This window comes from Canis lupus, chromosome 6, assembly GCF_011100685.1.
Source record: "Canis lupus familiaris isolate Mischka breed German Shepherd chromosome 6, alternate assembly UU_Cfam_GSD_1.0, whole genome shotgun sequence".
NCBI classification, from domain to species: Eukaryota; Metazoa; Chordata; class Mammalia; order Carnivora; family Canidae; genus Canis; species Canis lupus.
In genome coordinates, this window is record NC_049227.1 from 50,405,792 (window position 1) to 50,427,942 (window position 22,151).

The 22,151-nt window shown below is 34.8% G+C and overlaps 1 protein-coding gene across 1 annotated transcript in view; it reads right to left on the minus strand.

Annotated features, from left to right (window-relative positions):
- Nucleotides 1-503: 503 nt before the first annotated feature.
- Nucleotides 504-22,151, minus strand: part of SLC35A3 (solute carrier family 35 member A3) — a 51,337-nt gene continuing 29,689 nt past the window's right edge. Inside the window, 6 exon segments of the mRNA NM_001003385.1 lie at nt 504-1,433; nt 6,937-7,070; nt 8,623-8,741; nt 13,118-13,289; nt 16,064-16,186; nt 16,264-16,418. Of these exon segments, the coding sequence (NP_001003385.1) occupies nt 1,343-1,433; nt 6,937-7,070; nt 8,623-8,741; nt 13,118-13,289; nt 16,064-16,186; nt 16,264-16,418 (794 nt within the window). The 3' untranslated portion in view covers nt 504-1,342.

Below are 22,151 nucleotides of genomic sequence, written 5' to 3' on the forward strand. Positions count from 1 at the left end.
CAACTCCAGTGCTAATTAAAATGGAAAAGAAACCACTATTTTAAATCAAAGTGGTGGCTCCTTCCCAGCAGCTTTTATAGGGTCACAGAAAGGGAACTCGGAATTCGCTACCTCTCCCAGACATGTGACCAGAGTATTCCTGGGGAGGGTGGGTTTATGAGAGGCCTAAAAGGTCCTTCTAAGCAGCCTTCAGTTTACAGCTTTAGGGCCACTTAAAATAATGTAATATCATGGCAATCTGGAATGTCTCTAAGAAAGGTCATTTTGGTCTCAATTTATTGACATCTATACTATAATTATTTTGGTTGTTTTTTTTAACAGTTGTAGATTAAAGGAAATTTTTTACAGAGCAATGACTAAAATATTCATTTAAAAACATTCTAGTTGTGTACAGTATATACTTTGATAGTTCAAAATTCTCCAAATGGAGATATTAGACAATAATTATTTTAAATTATTAAATGAGTATTTAATCCTTTTAAATTACATTTTGAAACTTTAATGGAAATTACCACATACAGAAGCTTAATTTAAAGAAATATTAAGGATTTATCTGATTTACAGAAAAGAAATGCAATTAAGAGATTAAAGACAAAACTCCATTAGTGCAAAATCTGGCTACTATCTAGCACAGGAGCAACTGGATTGCTTTCAGCAGTTTCAAAGCACTAAAAGATCTTAAAATGTAGATGGAGAAATAGATGTATTTCCCTACATTGAATTTAAATATGAATTTATTTTCTCACAAATTAGACCCAGAACGTAACCTTATCATTTTATGTAGTTGAACAAATAACATTTAGCAATCCTTTCTTTAGTAATCTTTTGTATAAATATAAAAATCTCAGATACATGAAAATGTTATTCAAATCATACTTCTATTCACAGCTTAATAGGCAATTATAATTTTCAAACTTTGAATATTCCATGTAATTTGATATTTCTGTACAGAAAAAGATAAAAAAATTTAATAAGGTTAAATAGATCTAACTTGCAAAAATTGGTATCTGATATTTGTTGTGTGCTCTTGCAAAGAGTGCATAGAACATTTCTGCAGCAATCAAAAGGTAAAATCTTTTTAAACTCAGATTTCAAGTTTTCTCCAATAATTATTCTAATCCCTGGAAATACTTTCAAGCTTTGATATCTAGATGTAATAGGTATTTCGTTAACATATACATATATTTTATCCTTAAACTTTTATATTTTCAAACCATTTGAACAATATGATGAGATTCAGCATGATGATATCTTCTTAGAATCTGTAGAAGTCCTCTATGCAAGATTAATGTTGAGATTCCTAGTGCACCATTGTGAAAAACCAGTTAAAGATAGTATACGACTATGCTTTAGTAGGATTGCCTGTAGGTTTGGGATCATAACCATATAGGAAAGTAGCTGTTATTACAAGGATGGCTCCAAGGAAAAAGACACTAAATAGATGAAGAAAAAAATGAAAAAGAGAAAATCAGATTAAAAGCAAAACAAATTCTATTTCTTCACTTATAAAAATAATTATAATTTGGGAAAAATGTTCTAGTATATGGCCAACAAATCCTAAGTACTTATTACAAATACTGAATACTTAGTACATTCTAGGTACTCAAACCATGTGTTTTACATGCATCTCATTTAGTTCTTATAACCACCCTACGAAGAAGTATTAGTATTGTCCCTATTTTTGTATATATGAGGAAACTGAAGGTTAGAGAGTTTAAGTAACTAGCTTAAAATCTTACAACATAAATAAATAAATAAATAAATAAATAAATAAATAAATAAATAAATAAATAAATAAATAAAAAAAAAAAATAAATCTTACAACTTTAAGTAGAAAATAAGATTCAAATCTAGGTATATTTGACTGTAGAGCTTGTACTTTCATCCACCGCACTATATTGTCTCTGAAAGTAAAGACGTTTTAAATGTATTTTCCGGGACACCTGGATGGCTCAGTGGTTGAGCATCTGCCTTTGGCTCATGGCATGATCCTAGATTCCCGAGATCAAGTCCCACATCAGGCTCCTTGCATGGAACCTGCTTCTCCTTCTGCCTATGTTTCTGCCTCTGTGCCTCTCATGAATAAATAAATAAAATATTTTTAAAATAATAATAATAAATGTATTTCTCCTTAATAAGTCTTTTTCCTACAATATTTGAAAATATAACCAAAAAATGACATTCTTTTTAGAACAAAGTAAAGTTCAGTTTTTTGTTTGTTTAGCGAAGTTCAGTTTAAAATCTAAGGTAGTAATAAAACTCAGGACCAATTTCATAGGAGATGCTTTAGAAAAGGAAATTTGATTAAATGAAGGTACATTTGGTTTATTCATTTTATCAATTCATTGATATAATATACCTTATTATAAATAGGAAATAAATTAAACTGGTACAGAACTTAAAGTGGAGATAAACTGAATACCAATTTTAACTTTTAAGATGCACATTCTTTAAAGTGCTATTACAGGGACATGAGTTAGTCTTGGTTTTAAAGGTTCTATAACAATTCAAAGTCACTCTCCTGCTTTACAACAACAAACATTTGTTTCATAAAGGAAAAAGATCACAGACCTTATTATGACATAAAGGGCCTCTCCTAATGTGGTCCCTCCAACCTCATCTCCCATATTCCACCCACCCAATCTATAATTCAGCCACTCCATTCAGTGAACACTGTGTGCCTTTCAGGACAGTGCCCTTGTAGAGGCTAATCCCTCTGCCTGCCATGTCCATTCTCCAAAGGAAATTGATTATTCATAACTGAGGTCTAATGTCTCCAAGACTCACTACCCTAGGCAGAGGTACTCTATGAGAATATTTGTTATACCGTATTAAATAATACATTATTTACATGTTTGCACATGCTTAACCATGTGCTCCTCCTTCATCTTTATACCTGAGTGCCTAGGACATAGAGGGAACTCAATAACGGTCTGTTGTAATAAATATTTAGTGTTCAATAGCTTGATGTAAATGGGCAACAAAATTTTCAAAAGCCTTGGCTATAGGTACATGTGTAAGATTAAGATAGCATAAAACTTCCTTTAGGGCAGCCCAGGTGGCTCAGCGGTTTAGCGCCGCCTTCAGCCCAGGGCGTGATCCCAGAGACCTGGTATTGAATCCCACGTCAGGCTCCCTGCATAAGGGAGCCTGCTTCTCCCTCTGCCTGTGTCTCTGCCTCTCTCTCTCTCTCTCTATGTCTCTCATGAATAAATAAATAAAATCTTAAAAAAAAAAACTTCCTTTAATATCTCTTGAGAAAAATTATTACCATAGGAATATTTCATAATTATTTAAGCTTTGGATAAGCTTCTGACTTAAAACTTTCTTCATCAGGCATTCTAACCTTTGCCTGGCTTTCTGGACCTCTGAATTACACAGAACCATATCCTCAACTGAAAAGTTGTCTGATCTGATTTCCTACTCACTGCAGGAATCCATTCTATGAAATTCCTAACAGGATCTACTAGAACACCTAATACATCAGGAAATCCCCTGCTTGTCAAGACAGCCATTTTTAGATCGTTCTGAGAGAAAAAAATTTGGGGGGAAAAACTATTCAAATACAATGATTATTTCAAGGAGTTGAGCACCTGATTTCCAACAGAACTGTATATTTACTTAATTGATGCACTGATCATAAAGTTCTCATTTATTAACATGTCTGTCTTTCTAATCACTGTGCTCTCCTCTAAGATAGGAAACCATATCTCATTCACACATTTCTGTTTTTCCAGGATCTGGTACAGTGAAAGGAAGGTACATAGTGGACACTTAATAAATTTTTGATAAAAGAATAAACAAGCCTAAATGCAAGGATGGTATCAATAAGCAATGTAATCAACACAAGAAAAATAAGTTAGGAAAGGGAATAGAGATACCTAGCAGTCAGCTGAAAATAGGGATCTAGAGTTGAAGTTGGGACTTATCTTCATAGACAGGACAAACAAGAAGACATGGCAGTGGATGAAATGAACGAGAGAGTGAGTAAGGATTGATAGGTTACCAAAGGAGCAGTCAGGGGTACCATTTCTGAGAAAACAACAAACAAAACAAAGCAGTTTTAGGAAGTGACATGGGGATAAAGGAAAATATATTAATACATTTGGAATAAAGATCATTGGATTTATTGCTTAAGAGATGTTCTTCACAAAAACAGAATACATAAAGATAGAGGGTCTAGTTAAACTATAAGAAAAATAATCCATTTCTTTCATCTGACTCAGTGTCAAAACATTCATTCATTTAACAATAACAGAATCATTGTCTTTTCTTGTCTTCTTTCCAACTTACCTTACACAGTCCCTCAGAAACATAGATTTACATGCAGGTGTATCTTATTGACAAACTAGTACTCTTTTGTCCCTCTACTGATTTATCTTTTCATTTACTTGCTTATTGTTTATTCCCTGCATGATTCAAAGATTTAGAGTTAATACCCTGACTCAGCTTTATATGAGGTTTTATTTTTTTTTTTAAAGGTATGCCTTTTCTACTCTAAAAATCTATACTTCCAGGGGTGCTTGGGTGGCTCAGACAATTAAGCTGTCTGCCTTCCGTTCAAGTCCTAGAGTCCTGGTATCGAACCTGTGTAGGGCTCCCTGATCAGCAGAAAGCCTGCTTCTCCCTTTCCCTCTGCTACTCCCCCTGCTTGTGCTCTTTATCTCTGTCAAATAAATAATTTTAGAAAAAAATACAGTTCCAAAAAAATCTAAACTAATTTAAAGTTCCAAACATTCTCAAATAATATAGAAGCGAATAATTTCCCCATTTAATGAATAGAGAAAACACATGAAGATGTAGATCTTAGTTGTTAAGTTAGTCTTGCTAGCTAAGGAATTCATTCCCATACCAAACTAGAAACAAATACTTTTAAATTCATGTCTCAGAAAAATTACACATTTCAACATGTGTGTCCCAGACCTATCATCCAGGTTGCTCTAAGGATGAAACCATAATGTTCTATATAGAAATATAAAGAGCATATTATGTTTTTCTACTGCCATATTCCATCCATAATCCTATCTTACTCTCAGTAACACAAATAAACTTTACTAGTTGTATTAAAATTTTAAGATCTTGGAGGTGCTTGGGTGGTTTAGTTGGTTAAGTGTTTGCCTTCAGCTCAGTCATGATCCTGAGGTCCTGCGATGGAGCCCAGCATTGGGCTCCCTGCTCAGCGGGGAGCCTGCTTCTCCCTTTCCTCCCTGCTCCTGCTCTCTCTCACTATCTTTGTCTCTCTCTTTCTCTCTCTAAGTAAATAAATAAGATTTAAAAAAAAAAATTTAAGATCTTCAACATTCATTCAAACACACAGAGTACCTTTTATAGGCCAAGCTGTAGCCTTGCTTACTTATAAAGTAAATGTGAGCTAAGACCTAAAGATGTGAGAGAGTTTGTCATGTGAATACATAGTGGATGAGTATTCCAAGATGATGACTGAAGGGCAAGTCAAAGCTCATAGCAAAGAGGTTACTGTAGCTTTTTAAAAAAAAGTGAACAAGAAAGTAATATCAGATGAGCATAGAAAGGTAGCTGAGGGCCATATCAAATCGGCCATTAATAATGACAACTTTTTGGTAATATGGAAAAGAGAAGGTTTCTGAGCACAGTAGTGATACGATCTGATTTACTTTGAAAATAATTAGTCTGTTTGCTGAATGGAGAAAATTGTAGGGGCACAGAGCAAGAGAAGAAGCAAGGAAAAAAAATCAAGAGACTATTTCCTTAATCCAGATGATAAATAAGTGGTAGCAAGGGAAGTTGTGAGAAATGGCTGACTGGAGATATTAAAAAGGAAGACTTGATAGGCTTTATTTTTATATTAGAATGATGTGTGAGAGAAAGGTAAAGAGAGGTTGATGACCTCCTTACTTCACTAAGACAAAGAATTTCCATATATTTGAACTTTCTTTTATAAGCCTGTCTATTCCATGTCTATAGACTCTGCCTTCTATTAGTTACTGTGGATAAACTGTTTCTGTTCAACCCAAGGAGTGTTTTGGCCTGAGCAGCTGTAAGAATGGAGGTGCTGCCATTTACTAAATTGGGAAATCCTTACAGGGAATGAATTATGTAGTAGACATTCAAGTGAAAATGTCAAATAGGCAATTAAATATACAAGCCTGGAATTCAAATAAAAATGTGAAAGATGAAAGAAAGGGAAGGGAAGGGAAGGGAAGGAAAAGGAAAGGAAGGGAAGACGGTATTTAAAGCCTTGAGAATAGAGATCAATCACCCAAGGGACTGAGTGTAAATAAGAGGTTCAAGGACACATCCTTTGGAGACTCTTAAGTTTAGAGGTTGAGAAAATGAGGGAGAGAGTGGAGTTAGAGGAAAACCAAGAATAGTATTCTGGAATCCACTAAAATATAATCTCACTACTCTGGGATTATAAACTAATAATTATAAAAAAAAATAATAGGGCCTTAAACACCATCTGTAATGGGTATTCAGCTTCATTCTTCCTGACTCTGTCTCCCCCTTGGCATCACGACATCACACATCCTCTGTGAAAATGTCATCTACTCTCCTGGGTTTTTTTTTTTTTTTTTTTTTTTTTTTTTTTACTCTCCTGGTTTTACCTATATAAATCCCACATATAAAAGTGCTATTATAAGACTTATTTTATAACTTTATATGACTTAGGAACTTTGTTATACAATATTTTACTTTGGGGAAAAAAGTTTGGAAAAAATTTTCCAGCCTATTGGGAAAATCCTGGCTGGTCAAATTTGCAAAATAACTTTCTAGTGCAAGATTTTCTTTTATGTATTTGGTTTGAAATCTTTTTTAAAAGACAGTTAAATGGATTTTTTACTATATTTGCATGGTTCTTCAAAAGCTGTAATAAAATTTTTCATACCAGATCCTATCAAGAATTCTTATTTTTCTAGGTATTTTTGAGACTTAAAGAAATAGAAAAGAATATATTACCTGGTTGGCACAAAATCTTGTAGCCAAAAATAGGATATCAGTGTTGATAATATTATGGATAAAGAGGTTGCAAATCCTTTTAAAATATTGTCTGCATATTTAATAACAGCAGCTATTACAAGGCCTCCAAGTGCCTGCAAAAGTTTTAAAAGATTATTTTAAACAAGCATATATTAAACTGCTTTTCAAAACAATCTCATTACTCAATGAAGCTTTAGGCTTTTGTCCTATAAATTTAATCACATTATAATAAGTTTTTTTATTGATATCCTAAAACCAACAGACTTCCAGGTTTTATTCCACAGCCCTTTTATATCATGAAGTACCAATGTAATGTGTGGTTTGTTATAATACAGTTTGACTATACTGTGAATAAAATATCTATCCTCAACCAATTTAAGTAATTAAACATCACTTGTTCAGACAAATGTGGAAAGACTGGTCACTTGGATCAGTAAAATGTTTTTATTTTGAAGTAAAAATGAAATGTAACTTGAAATTTATTTTCCTAACCTTTCAATTGGCTCCTAAATTGGCGTTCATCCTCCAGCTTCTTGCCATTCAATTCACTTATTGCTGTCGAATTACCCTTCCTGAAAAAACTGTAGAAAGAACTTTCTACCAAATAAATCCCTCTCAAATTCCAAACTGTGCCTCTTTAAATAATGAGGCTTTATATCATTACATTACTTTGTTTTCTACGTATAAACTCCTAAATCTGGGTTACCATGTTAAAAACTTTCACTATACCTATTCACATGACAGAAGCTTATTATTAGTAAAAGTCACAAACTATGCCAATTGAGCTCACTACATATTGATGTTTGAGTCCCATTACCTCCTGGCAATGTACTCATTCATCTATTTAGTCTCTGATGAATCCCTCATGTTAACTGTACCAAACCTTCTTTATTTTACTCAAGTCTTAGGGGAACATGGCTTTTCTCTGCTAGAATAAGAGCCATCACACAAACTCTCCTGCTTACCCTATCTCTCCTTAAAATTTCCTCTAAATTTTCACTTATTCTTGTCTCCTTCTCTCCTATCTTAAGAATAGAAGTATCCTACCTGCTTTCAAAATACAACCAGCCTTTGCCACCTTCACCCAACTTCCATAAAAGACCTTGCTTCTCACAGCTTCAAATACCTCTAAAGAAAGGCTTTGTGAGGAGAGTGACTTGTCTCTTCACTTTTATATCTTCCTGAGTAAACAAGTATAATTTTGATAATGAAATTACTTAACCCTTGAACAATTTCAAATTATAAACTGAGATAATTTGACAGGAATATTTTAATATGTAACTACAATATGTGACTATAAATTGTTACAGATTTAAATATCTAGATCTGCTTTTGAGCCTTAATGGGCTAATCACAGACTTCCTGTATAACACAAATTTGTAGGAAAATCAAGCTTATATTTGCCTTCAGCTTCAACTCTTTTATTCTTCAACTTGATTTTAATTATGTCAAATTTAAATACTACAAAGTTCATTTATGACCTTTTCAAAGTAAGTTTTCATTATGGCATTAAGACCAGTTCTATTTTTAACTTCCCAGAATAAACTAAATATAATGAGAACACCAACAAGAAGGTTCTTTTCCCCTCACATCATACATCAGGAGCTACTCTGATTCTATACATTAAAATAAGGTTTATTAGCATTAAGACTTTAAATGCTTTACCTGAAGAATAACAACTATCCAAGTCAGTCGGTTATATCCCTGAAAAAATCCATTCTTGGACACCAATTCTCCATCATAAATGTACACACCCATTAATCCAAATATACTCCCAAAGAAACCTAAATAAATAAATAAATAAATAAAGCTTATGTCATGTGTCATTTAGTCTGTCTGGAGAGATATTTTTCCATTGACATTGCAAATAATTTTATATTTACCTTTTCCTTTTCAATAAAATCTAACTACTTTAAAAATCTTTTACTTGGGGCGGGGGATGGGGGGCACCTGAGTGGCTCGGTTGAAGCGTCTGCCTTTGGCTCAGGTCATGATCCTGGGATCCTGGGATCAAGGCCTGCATCTGGCTCCATGCTCAGCGGGAAGCCTGCTTCTCTCTCTCCCTCTAGCCCTCCCCCTGACTCATGCTCTCTCTCTCAAAAAAATAAAGAGCTTTAAAAAAATTAAGTTATGAAAGTACAATAAGTAGTATCTAAAAATTCAAAGCTAAGAAATAGGCAACATCCAAAGCTGTTAGTTCTAAAGTCTCACTGTTAAGAAAAGCCAGCTCAGTGAGAGGAGAAACTGTATCTTATCCACTGATGCATTCCTTACTTCTTCCACAGAATTAGAATTTATCAAATGACCTGCTGGATCAAAGAGATTTCCAGGGGCAATCCTAAGCTACAAAAAAAGAAATGGATGCCTTAAGGGCTACTCTCGTGATATTTGTAGTCAAAGAATGCAGAGTGAAGCAGTATTTTTTTATTAAGCTATAACTACTTGAGAGTCCATGATGGAAAGGAATTGAAAGGTATATGAAATGTTCTTTTAATTTTATTTATAACAACTCAATCATTTTTAATAAGGTTTTTATTTATGTCTTTGGTTTTTTTTTTATGTCTTTGTTTTTTAAAGATTTTTATTTATTTATTCATGAGAGAATGAGTTTTTTATTTTAATCCCAGTATAGTTAACATATAGTGTTCTATTAGTTTCAGGTGTATATCAATCATTTTAAGAGGTCTAATTTGAACATGAAAATACAAATTTACAAAATTAGGGGAAAAAAAAGAAACACTTATGATGGTATTAGTTTTTCTATGTTTTAATTATAAAAAATAACATTTGAGGGGAGCCTGGGTGGCTCAGTAAGTTAAGCAGCCAGTTCTTGGTTTTGGCTCAGAAGGGTCATAAGATCAAGCCTGGAGTCGGGCTCTGTGTGGAATCTCCTTGGGAGTCTCTTTCCCTCAATCTCTGTTCCTCCCCTCACTCATGTTCTATAAATGAATGAATGAATGAATGAATGAATGAATCTTTTTAGAAATAAATAAAAATACACTTGATAATGATGAAACAAGGTATATAGTACAAAAGGTCAAAACATGTCCATATGTACAGATCTACTACATTCTATCAGTTGTATAATATTTCATTGTATGGATAATAATAATAATAATATGAAATAAATACATAACATCATGTGCCATAGGTTGTTCTAAGTGCTTTATGTATGTTAACTCACAACAATCCTTTTTTTTTTTTTTTTTTTTTTTTTTTTTAACTCACAACAATCCTATTAGGTGCTCTTACGCCCATTTTATAGATGAAGAAATTGATACACAAAGAAGTTAAATAAACGTGTCTGAGCTCATACTGCTGATAAGTGATGGACTCTGGATTTGAATCCGGACAGTGTGGTTCTGTATTCTATGATCTTAACCACTGCACTATTTAATCATATTGATAATTTGAGCAATCTTCTACATGTTTTCTATTTTTTACAATTATAACCAATAAATAACCTTGAACATCTTTGTGCTCTTTATGTAAGTGTACCTGTAGGATAAATTCTTATCCAGAAGTGGAATTTTTGCATCAAAGCATTTATTTAAAAAATTTTTAAACACTCCCAATTTGAGATCCAATAAGGTTTTATCCAATCTGTACTCCAAGCAACCACAGGTAATAAAGAGTTCCTGTTTCTCCACTCTCTGGCTAACACTGAAACTTATCAATTTGCTAATCTTTGACCATTTGATACTTGAAAAATATTATTGAAATGTCTTAATTTCAGGGCACCTGGGAGGCTCAGTTGCTTAAGCATCTGACTTCCACTCAGGTCCTGGGATACAGTTGGCTCTGTGCTCAGCGGGCAATCTGCTTCTCCCTCTCCCTTTGCCCCTGCCCCTGCTCAGGCATGTGCTTGTGTACACATGCTCTGGTGTGCTTTTTCTCTCTCTCAAATAAATAAAATCTTTTAAAAAAATAAATATTTTAATTTCTGTTTCTGTAATCTCAAGTTATCTACAACCTATGTAACCTTTTCAAAACTTTGAATTAGCTTACCACTCATTAAACTGTATTTTGAGGTCAAATTAAAGAATAAGAAACCCATGAAGTACCATAGAATCGTGAATTCTGGCTTTTCATTTTTATAATTTGTAAGATTTTATTTATTTAAAAAAATAAATATTTATTTAGGCTCCCCCTGATGTGGGACTCTATCCTGGGACTCCAGGATCACGCCCTGAGCCAACGGCAGATACTCAACCACTGAGCAACCCAGGGGCACCTGTACTTGCCTTATAGACAAATAAACAAAAAGAAACTAATTTAATCTTTAAAAGTATTTACTTTGAATATTCTTAAACAGTTTGATACATTTCTACAAATTTAAATCCTGTGATAAAAATGAAGGTTTAGGGATCCCTAGGTGGTGCAGCGGTTTGGCACCTGCCTTTGGCCCAGGGCGCGATCCTGGAGACCCGGGATCGAATCCCACGTCGGGCTCCCGGTGCATGGAGCCTGATTCTCCCTCTGCCTGTGTCTCTGCCTCTCTCTCTCTCTCTCTCTCTCTCTCTCTCTGTGACTATCATAAATAAATAAAAATTAAAAAAAAAAAATGAAGGTTTAGGGGATCCCTGGATGCATGGTCCTGGAGACCTGGTATCGGGTCCCACGTCGGGCTCCCTGCGTGGAGCCTGCTTCTCCCTCTGCCTGTGTCTCTGCCTGTGTCTCTGCCTCTCTCTGTGTGTCTCTCTCATGAATAAATAAATAAAATCTTTTTTAAAAAATTAAAATCGCTGGAAAAATGGACTAATCAAATTTGGGATGGTTTGACTTAAAATGTAGGCCATTAAGAGTAGACATTCACTATGGAGTGTCTGCTGCTACCAAAGGAGACATGGTATAACCTATTAAGTTGATATAGACAGAAAAAAAATGTTTTCAAAGATGAGCTCCAAAATCACAAGAACAGGCTTAAGATAGAATGGTTGATCTGCAACTGAGCTGTCTCTCACATGTAGCATTTTCCAAAATGAATATATACCAGGAATACTAGATTCTGGAATCTTTGTATGAAGAATTAAAGGTTATAATACTATATATAAATAGTTTAAATATTTGTTCAAAGGCAATCCTTCAATATATGAGGTGTTTTTCTTGTTTTAAGCTATTCACCTTCAGTTAGAAAAATGATATATTTAAAGCCTAAAACATAGCATTTTATTATTTTTTTTAATACTTTATTTATTCATGAGAGACACAGAGAGGCAGAGACATAGACAGCGAGAGAGGCGGGCTCCCTGACTCGATCTCAGGACCAGGATCACACCCTGAGCTGAAGGCAGACCCTCAACTGCTGAGCCACCCAGGCATCTCTAAAACAACATTTTAAAATAAAAGCTGTAAGATTAAAAACAAAAAAAAAAGATTTTATTTATTCATTTGAGAGAGAAAGAAAGAGAGAGAATGAACAGGCGGAGAGGTAGAGGGAGAAGCAGACTCTCCACTGAGCAAGGAGCCCGATGTAGGGCTTGATCCCAAGACCCTGAGATCATGACCTAAGCCAAAGGCAAACGCGCAGCTTACTGAGCCACCTAGGCACCCCTGTATTAAGATTTTAAAACAAACAAACAAACAAAAAGATTTTAAAACAAAGATGAAAATTTCATCATTTCAAACTTTCTCCATTTAAGTATCTTTTTTTTTTCTTTTTCAGTTTCACTTAGGTAAAATTAACAAGTAAAATTGTAAGGTATTTAAGATGTATATCATGGGTATTTGATATACCAAATCGTGATAACAGTTGATAGCACTGAATCATATAATTGAAATTGCCAAGTATTTTAATCTCCTTTTCCAGGAGGAAAATAGGTTATTTGTAACATCTTCTCTAAGAACTGAGCAATCAAGAATAAAGTTCCTAAGTCTTCAAATAGTGAGGACCGAAACAGGCTATGTACACCCTTATGTCATAGGCTTAAAATTCCATATTCTTCAGTAAAAGGCATTCATTTAAAATATAATGTTTTAAAAGGCAAAAATCTTTTTTTTTTTTTTTTTTTTTTTTTTTTAAAAGGCAAAAATCTTGCCAGGTATTTGTATCAATGGCAGATTTCATGAGTGGCTTATTTATTTAACGATATGTAGTAATATTTAAATCTAACAATATAATCATTTAAAAAAATCATATTAGAAAGCACTTAAAACTTACCAAGTTGAATGTTTCTTATCCACACTGATTGTTTGGTTTCTTTTAAGATTTTCTCAAAGTAAACCCCAGCAAAACCACTTGAAAAACATGCTGTGAGTACTGCCATGAGGCCTACAAACTGAGAGCCAGCTGACAGTTCCTTAGAATCAAGCTCTTGAGAATCTGAGGGCCACTGAACAAAAAGAAAAACAAAACCAGAGTTTAGTTCTTATATTTTACAAAGTGCATTTTTAGAGTCCACTCTCAGACCTTAAGATAAAAGTGCAACCAATACCATTCTTGGGGATTGCAGAGGAGAGCTTCTGAAAGAAAACCTTAGAATCATTTTAATTGTTTCCCCCTGTGATATTACTGTTACAACTCACAATTTCTAAAAATTCCCTAAAAAAGAAAAAAAAAGTAAATGCACAGATGCACAAAACAGCTTCCTAAGAAGTTATGTTGTAGAAATTCAGAGTGTGAACTGTTAGAGTAGCAAAAATGAGTCTGGAATTGTGGTAATTATGGAAGGTCCATATGGTATCATGTCAACCACTGTGAGCTTTATCCTATAGATCAGTGTTCCTGAAACTATCATCTTCATGTTTTTTTCATGTTCTACCTGAACAATTGATATTTTCATCTAAAACACCTCACTTTTTGGGATGCCTGGATGGCTCAGTGGTTGAGCGTCTGCCTTTGGCTCAGGGCGTGATCCTGGAGTCCCAGGATCGAGTTCCATATCAGGCTCCCTGCATGGAAACTGCTTCTCCCTCTGTTTATGTCTCTGCCTCTCTATGTCTTTGTGTCTCTCATGAATAAATAAATAAAATCTTTTTAAAAATAAAAAAAAAAACCCTCACTTTTTAAAATATAATATCTACTTTAGCTTATCCTTGGCAGTATCTATGAAAATATGGGTTTGAAATGACAAGTTAAATTTCTGTAATATTCATTTAAAAATAACTACTAGAAAATTTATTCAAGGGACGCCTGGTGGCTCAGCTGTTGGGTGTTGCCTTTGGCTCAGGTCATGATCCCAGGATCCAGGATCGAGTCCCGCCTCGGGCTCCTTGCAGGGAGCCTGCTTCTCCCTTCTGCTTATGTCTCTGCTTCTCTCTGTCCGTGTCTCTTATTAATAAATAAATAAAATCTTTAAAAAATAATAAAAATAAAATTATCCAAGCAGCACCTAGCTGGCTCAAATGGTAGAGCATGCAACTCTTGATCTAGGGGTTATAAGTTTGAGCCCCACACTGTGTATAGAGGTTACTTAAAAATAGCTTTAAAAAATGCTTGCGCTGTTTTAAATATACATATACTTATTCATGATAGACATACTACACTCTAGGGAAAGTAACAGATATACCACATTCTGGATGGCAAGAAACTAACATGACTGGATTTGTTTTTAGATAAACCATAGTGGTTACTATGTGGAGTTTGAGTTTTAAGGGATGGGTAAGAGTGAAGTAAAAAAAAAAAAAAAAAATCAGGAGGCAAATGATCCTGTGAGAAACAAAGAAGACATGAACTGGGGAAGTGATAATAGAGACAGTTAAGACAAGAATCAAGAAGCATTAGAAAGCAGAATCAGGGGCACCTGGGTGTCTCAGTCAGTTAAGGATCTGCCTTCAGGTCAGGTCAGGCTCTCTGCCCAGTAGTCTGCTTCTCCCTCTCCCTCTGCCCCTCCCCCCTGCTTGTGCTCCCTTGCACGCTCTTGCTCCCTCACTCTCTCTCTCAAATAAATAAATAAATAATATATTAAGAAAGAAAAAAGAAGGCAGAATCAGCAAGGTCTTAGTGACCGATTATATATACAGGCAGAAGGAAGAATCTAGGCCAACTCCTAGGCAGAGTAATAATGAAGGAAAAAATAGAAACAAGACAGGTTTGGTGGAGGAACAGATAAAGTTTAGTTTTGGATATGCTTAGTTTATAAGTCCTATTGACTCAGCAAGCTAAGATGTCCAACAGATACTTAGATATACAAATCTGAAATTATATGTGGTGACATAGACCAAGGAACCATGAACATTTAAGTGTTAAAAACTACAGAATGGATGAAGTCTCCAAAAATAAAGACATAATTTAAGGGAAATAACAAGCCTACCAGCAACCCCAGTATCAAGAATCAAGGAAGAAGACCCCAGGAAGGAACTCCAAAAAGAAACATTTGAAAGATGAGAAGAACCAGGAAAGAATGGTTATCAGGGAAGCTGATAGACAATAAAAAGGGAGTGCTTAATAATCTCAAATGCTCAGACATCCAATAAAAATCAGATTTATTTCATATACAGTATCTTATTTCCCTAACTAGATTGTTCATTTTTTAATGTCAGACAATTTTATTTTTATTTATTTTAATTTTAAGAATTTCACTGATTCATTCATTCCTTTGTTTAAATTCCACTTATATTAGTTTTAGATGTACAATATAGTAATTTAACAATTCTATATATTACTCAGCACTCAAGATCAGTGTACTCTTAATCCCCTTCACCTATTTCCATATCTCCCTACCTGCCTCCTCTCTGGTAACCATTAGTTTGTCATGTATGGTTAAGGGTCTGTTTTTTGGCTTATCTCCTTTTTTCTTTATTTTTTTGTTTCTTAAATGTCATATATGAGTGAAATCATATATACATACAGAGTAGACTCAGGCATAAGAAAGAATGAAATCAAAAAAAAAAAGAAAGAATGAAATCTTGCCATGTATAACAACATAGATGGATCTAGAGAGTATAAGGCTAAGTGAAATAAGTCAGTCAGATTTTTATTTATTTATTATTAGTTGCAGCCCCAATGTAGTATCTTGCTCAAAAGAAGCCCTCAAAAAATGTCAATTGTGAGAATAGGCATTTACTCACTTCAACAAATAACAGAACCGTATTCTCCATACACAATAAATAAGGTTTTGAAATTGTGATAAAATGAAAGGTATACTTATCTTGCTTGAATAGTTACCTGTACAAAAGCAACTCCTGTCATCAAAATTACCAGGGAGAGCCACTGGTACACACCTAATTTTTTACTAAGCATAGACACAGAAAATAATGCTGTTGTAAGAATTTTCAATTGATATGTAACCTGAAAAAGAAAACAGGTAATATTATTGTTTGTTTGTCTGTTTCTTAAAAGAGCCACTAGAAATATATTCTAAGTACCTGATACGTAGCTGCATCCAGATTTGACAGTGCCACATAGAGTAAATTATTCTGAAGAGTATATATCCCTGATGGAATAGCAAGTTTAAGCGTTTCCATAGGTTTATTAAGTATTTCATCATGTAGTATTCGATTCAGTGCTCTTAGACTACATTCTTAAAAAGAAAAAAAAAAAAAACATGAAATGAGTAAAATCATTAACTCTGAATAAGTTACATACTCTCTCAAGGCTTCAGTTTTCTCAACTGAAGATAGAAATAGGCCTACATGTTAAGATACTTTTAGATCTAGGGATGCCTGGGTGGCTCAGCCATTGAGCGTCTGCTTTTAGCTCAGGTCATGATCCCAAATCCTGGGATCAAGTCCTGCATCAGGCTCCCTGAGGAGCCTGCTTCTCCCTCTGCCTATGTCTCTGCCTCTCTCTGTGTGTTTCTCATGAATAAATAAATAAAATCAATTTTATTAAAATTTAATTTAATTTAATTTAAAACTGGGGGGGGGGGGCAACCGGTTGGCTCAGGTTGAGCATCTGCCTTTGGCTTAGGTGATGATCCCAGGGTCCTGGAATACAAAAAAGATACATAAATCCCCAAATACAGGAGAAATCTAAGGAATCCTACTACTTTGCCAATAATAACACTTCATAGATTATTTTCTCTCCCAACCTTAAACTTGGAAACTTTTTAAAAATGAAAATATTGTTTAAAGATTAATACCTAATAATTATCCTTTCCTCACCTTAAAATAATAATAGTAAAATAAAATGTAATTAAAAATTACCAAGATCCCTGGGTGGCTCAGCAGTTTAGAGCCTGCCTTTGGCCCAGGGCATGATCCTGGACTCTCGGGATCAAGTCCCACATCAGGCTCCCTACATGGAGCTTGCTTCTCCCTCTGTCTGTGTCTCTACCTGCCTCTCTGTGTCTCTCATGAATAAATAAATAAAACATTTCAAAAAAAAAATCACTATAAGATTTTTTCTTAGATTTAGCAGAAAAAAAAATTTTTTAGAAAAAAAATAAAATTTAAACATTTTTAATTTTAAATAATTAATGCTATCACATATTTTTCACACCAGCAGTTTAGGGAAGGTCTTATTTCATGTTCCTTCCAATTCCTGTTATTGTCAGTCTTTTTATTTTTGTCAATCTGAGGATAGTAAAATTGAGTCTGTGTCTTTAATTTTATTTCTCTGATTGCTAGTGAGGTTGATTTATATTTATATATTTTATATATTTATATAAATATATTTTTATGTATTTATCTTTTTAAAATCTTTTTTAAAAGATTTTATTTATTTATTAGAGAGAGAGCATAAAAAAGAGAGAACATGAGTGGGAGGAACAGAAGGATAGGGTGAAGCAGGCTCCCCATCAAGCAGGGAGCCCTACCCTACCCAGGGCTCAATCCCAAGACCCCAGGAACATGACCTGAGCTGAGAGCAAATGTTTAACCCACTGAGCCACCCAGGTGCCCCTAAAATCTTTAAATATGTTCTCGGCTATTCAGGTTTCTCTTCTATAAATTGCCTATTTGTATCTTTCGTCCACTTTTCTGTTGAGCTGCTTGGCTTTTTCTTATTGAATTGTTTAAGCTCTTTGACATTCTGGATATTCATTATTGGTGGTTATATGTGATATAAATATTTTCTCTCAATCTCTGGCTTATCTTCTCACTTGGTTTGATGTACAGGTACTTTTCTTTCAAATGTACCCCAAATTATCCATTTTTTAACAAGTCCTTTGTATTTTTTTTTTTTTTGTATCTTATTTGAAATAATTCACAGTACCAAGGTCCTGAAGTTTTGCTTTTTAAATGTCAATCTTTAACCTACTGGGATTTTTTTTTTTTTTTTTTTTTAAGTAATCTCTGTGCCCAACGTGGGGCTCAAACTCAAGATCCTGAGATGAAGAGTTGCACACTCTACTGACCGAGCCAGCCAGATGTCCCTGTAATTTATTTTTGTGTATGCATGTCTATTTGTACTTGGTTTACTAAGAGTTGGTTTTATCACCTCTCTCTACAATGCCAACTTGTCAAACATAATTTTGGATCTACAATGCTAAATAAGTGGATACCTCCATTCTCCAAAAACACTACTTTCTCATCATTCCTATTACATTTACATAGATTTTTTTTAACAAAGATTTTATTTATTTATTTGACACACAGAGAGGGGGGGAAAAGCAAGCACAAGCAAGGGGAGCAGCAGAGGGAGAGGGTGAAGGCTCCCAGCTGAGCAGGGAGCCCAATGCAAGGCTCAATCCTGAGAACCTGAGATCAAGGCCTGAGCTGAAGGCAGACGATTAATCGACTAAGCAACTCAGGCACCCCACATTTATATGAATTTTATTCTACCTTACTGGTGACTCAGTCATCTTCTTTTTTAAAAACTACCAGATCTAGACTGTTTTACAGGTGAAACTCTGGTTTTTTAAAAGATTTATTTATTTATTTATGAGAGAGAGGAAGTGGGGGCGGGGGAGCAAGGAGCAGAGGGAGAGGCTTAAGCAGACTCCATACTGAGTGCAGAGTCTGACACAGGGCTTGATCTCAGGACCCATGAGATTGAACCAAGCCAAAATCAACAGAGGGATGCTTAAGCAACTGAGCCACCTAGGCGCCCCTCACTCAGTCTTCTTTTGCTGGTTCTTCCTTCTCAGTCTGACCTCTAAATGTCAGGAATGCTACAGAACTTAGTCTTTGGCCTTCTCTTCTCAGTATTTAGTAAATTACTTCATCCAATCCTTGACTTTAAAGACATATATAAGCTGACAAAGCCCATATTCATAATTATACTACTTAATATCTCCATTTAATTGCCTTATAGGCATTTCAAATTTAACATGGCCCAAAGAGAAACTTTAATTTCCCCTTAACTTATTGTCCATATATCATTCACTGCAGCACGCACTCACCCAGTAATTTAACCTAAAAACCTAGGAATTATTCCTCAGACCAGATTCCCCATTTCCTTGACCTTCACACAACTAATCTACTAGCAAGTCACATCAGCTGTAGCTTAAAGACATCCATGTGAACCAAATCAATACCACCTTGGACAAATCTTCCATGATCATTCTATCATTCTGTGATATGAAGTGATATGAAGACCCCCCTCCTACCAACACACCACACAGACACTCACACACATACATTCTTTCCTTTTGTTTAACCACACCCTTAAGAACACTCTTGCGATATAATATGCACAGTCTGTCTTAGAGATATGACTGACCCACACCTATTCTTAAACATTTTCCTCTTGAATGATCTGTCCCCCAACATGTACTCTCTAGCCTCTAGGGGCTAGCTATAAAAGCAAGTCTTAAGGGAGGTGGTATTGTAGAGATCTACTCCTCTTGCAGCCACCCAAGACACCCTTGTCAAGCTGGATTTGTCAACCTTTTTCTTTAGTCTTAGAGCTCCTTCAGCCTTTGGAGACTGTTTTGCATATACCTCCCATTCACAGAACAACATCTCATAAACATTGCCTCTTCTCTAGCAATGTAATCTAAGCCACCATTATCGTCTTGCCTGGACTAGTGCAATAGCTTCCAAACATGACTTCCTGAACGTATTCTTGTATCCCCTCTGCTGTCAATATGGCTACTGCATTGGCCCTTCTGTGTGTAAAACACAATATTTTAGGACGCCTGGGTAGCTCAGTGGTTGAGCATCTGCCTTTAGCTTGGGGCATGATCGCAGGGTCCTGGGATCAAGTTCTGCATTAGGCTCCCCACAGGGAGCCTACTTCTTTCTGCCTGTGTCTCTCCCTCTCTCTCTCTCTGTGTCTCTCATGAATAAATAAATAAATCTTTAAAAAAATAAAATAAAACAAAACACGACATATTTTAAACATTTCAATTATTCCCTTAGTTTTTATGGTGAAATTTTTAGCCCACAAAGTTAACCTACATTGTCTGTTTTTGTTGTTGTTGTTGATTTTATTTCTTTATTCATGGGAGACACAGAGAGAGAGAGTAGAGACACAGGCAAAGAGAGAAGTAGGCTCCATGCAGGGAGCCCAATGTGGGACTTGATCCCAGCACTCTAGGATCACGCCCTGAGCGGACCGCAGTCACTCAATCGCTGAGCCACCCAGGTGTCCCCATTGTCTGTTTTCTAAATGCCAATTCAATTTCTCTTTGTTTCATTCTCCTCCCAGATCAATATGCTACAGCTACACTGGCCATCATGATAGTTTCAAAAGTATACAAACAACTTTTACAAACAACATAATTAAAAAATGGAAAGCAGACTTGAACAGATATTTCTCTAAATATACACAAGTGGTCAATGAGCACGTGAAAAGATGCTCAGCATCTTTAGTCATTAGGAAAAATCAAATTAAAACCACAAGATACCACAGCATACCTACTAGGATAGCTATACATTTTTTTTTTTTTTTGTAAATGGAAAATAACAAGTTTTGGTGAGGATGTGCTACAATTTAAAAAAACAAATAGAAATTAACAAGTGTTGGCAAGGAAGTAGAGAAATTTGAACCCTTGGACATTGTGGTGGGAATGTAAAATGGTGAATGTGCTGTGGAAAAGCCTGGTGGCTCTTCAAAAAGTTAAACCCAGAATTATCACGTGACCAAGCAATTCCACTCTAAAAGTATATACTCTATAGATATGAAAGCAAGGGCTTGAACAGAGACTTATACATCTATTGCAGTATTAATCAGTGTTCATTACAGCATTATACACAATAACCAAAGATGGGAAAACTCAAGTGCCCATGAATATATTAATGACTAAAATTTTATATATATACCCACATACATATACATACAATGAAATATTAGTCATAAAATGGAATAAGGTTCTGATACATATTACAATATGGATAAACCTTGAAAACATTAAGTTAAATAAGCCAGACATAAAAGGAGAAACACTTTATGATCCTATTTAGATAGAATATCTAGAATAGGCCAATTCATAGACAGAAAGTAGATTAGAGATTTCCAAATGGCAAAGGTAAAGGAGAATGGGAGGAGTTATTGCTTAGTGGTTATAGAGTTTCTGCTTGGTGTGATGGAAGTTTTAGAAACAGATAGTGCTGATTGTTGAAAAACACTGTGAATACAATTAATGCCACTGAATTATACTTTAAAATGGTAAAATTCATAAATTGTAAAATTTATGATATACATATATGTCTAAAAATATATTTTACTACAACTTCAATTAATAATGCAATATACCCAAAAAACACAGAATTGTACACTTCAAAATCTGTGACTTGTATGGTACATGAATTATATCTCAATAAAGCTGTTTCAAAAAAAACTATGTCAAATTAGTCACTGCTGGACTAACCAATGCAGGAAATAAAATAAAAAGCATTGACTTTAATTATAACTTCTCTAAATTTCTACATTTCATAATTATAGAATTTACTCTTATTCTCAATTATAAATGCAAGAAACTATATTTCATAATTATTCCATTAAACAGAAGACAAAAATCATAATGTAGATCAGAATAAAATATCTTTGTTACTAGACTAAAACTGTCTTAAGAAAATGAAAAATATATGGGGCACCTGGGTAGCTCAGTGAGTAAAGCGTCTGCCTTCAGCTCAAGTCCTGGGATGGAGCCCTATGTTGGGCTCCCTGTTCAAGGAGTTTGCTTCTCCCTCTCCCTCTGTCTGCCCCCCACTTATGCCATGTGCACTCACTCATGCTCTCTCTCTCAAATAAATAAAATCTTAAAAAAAAAAAAAAAAAAAAAAAAAAGGAGGGACGCCCGGATGGCTCAGTGGTTGTGCATCTGCCTTTGGCTCAGGACGTGATCCTGGAGTTCCAGGATTCAGTCCTGCATCGGGCTCCCTACATGGAGCCTGCTTCTCCCTCTGCCTGTGTCTCTGCCTCTCTC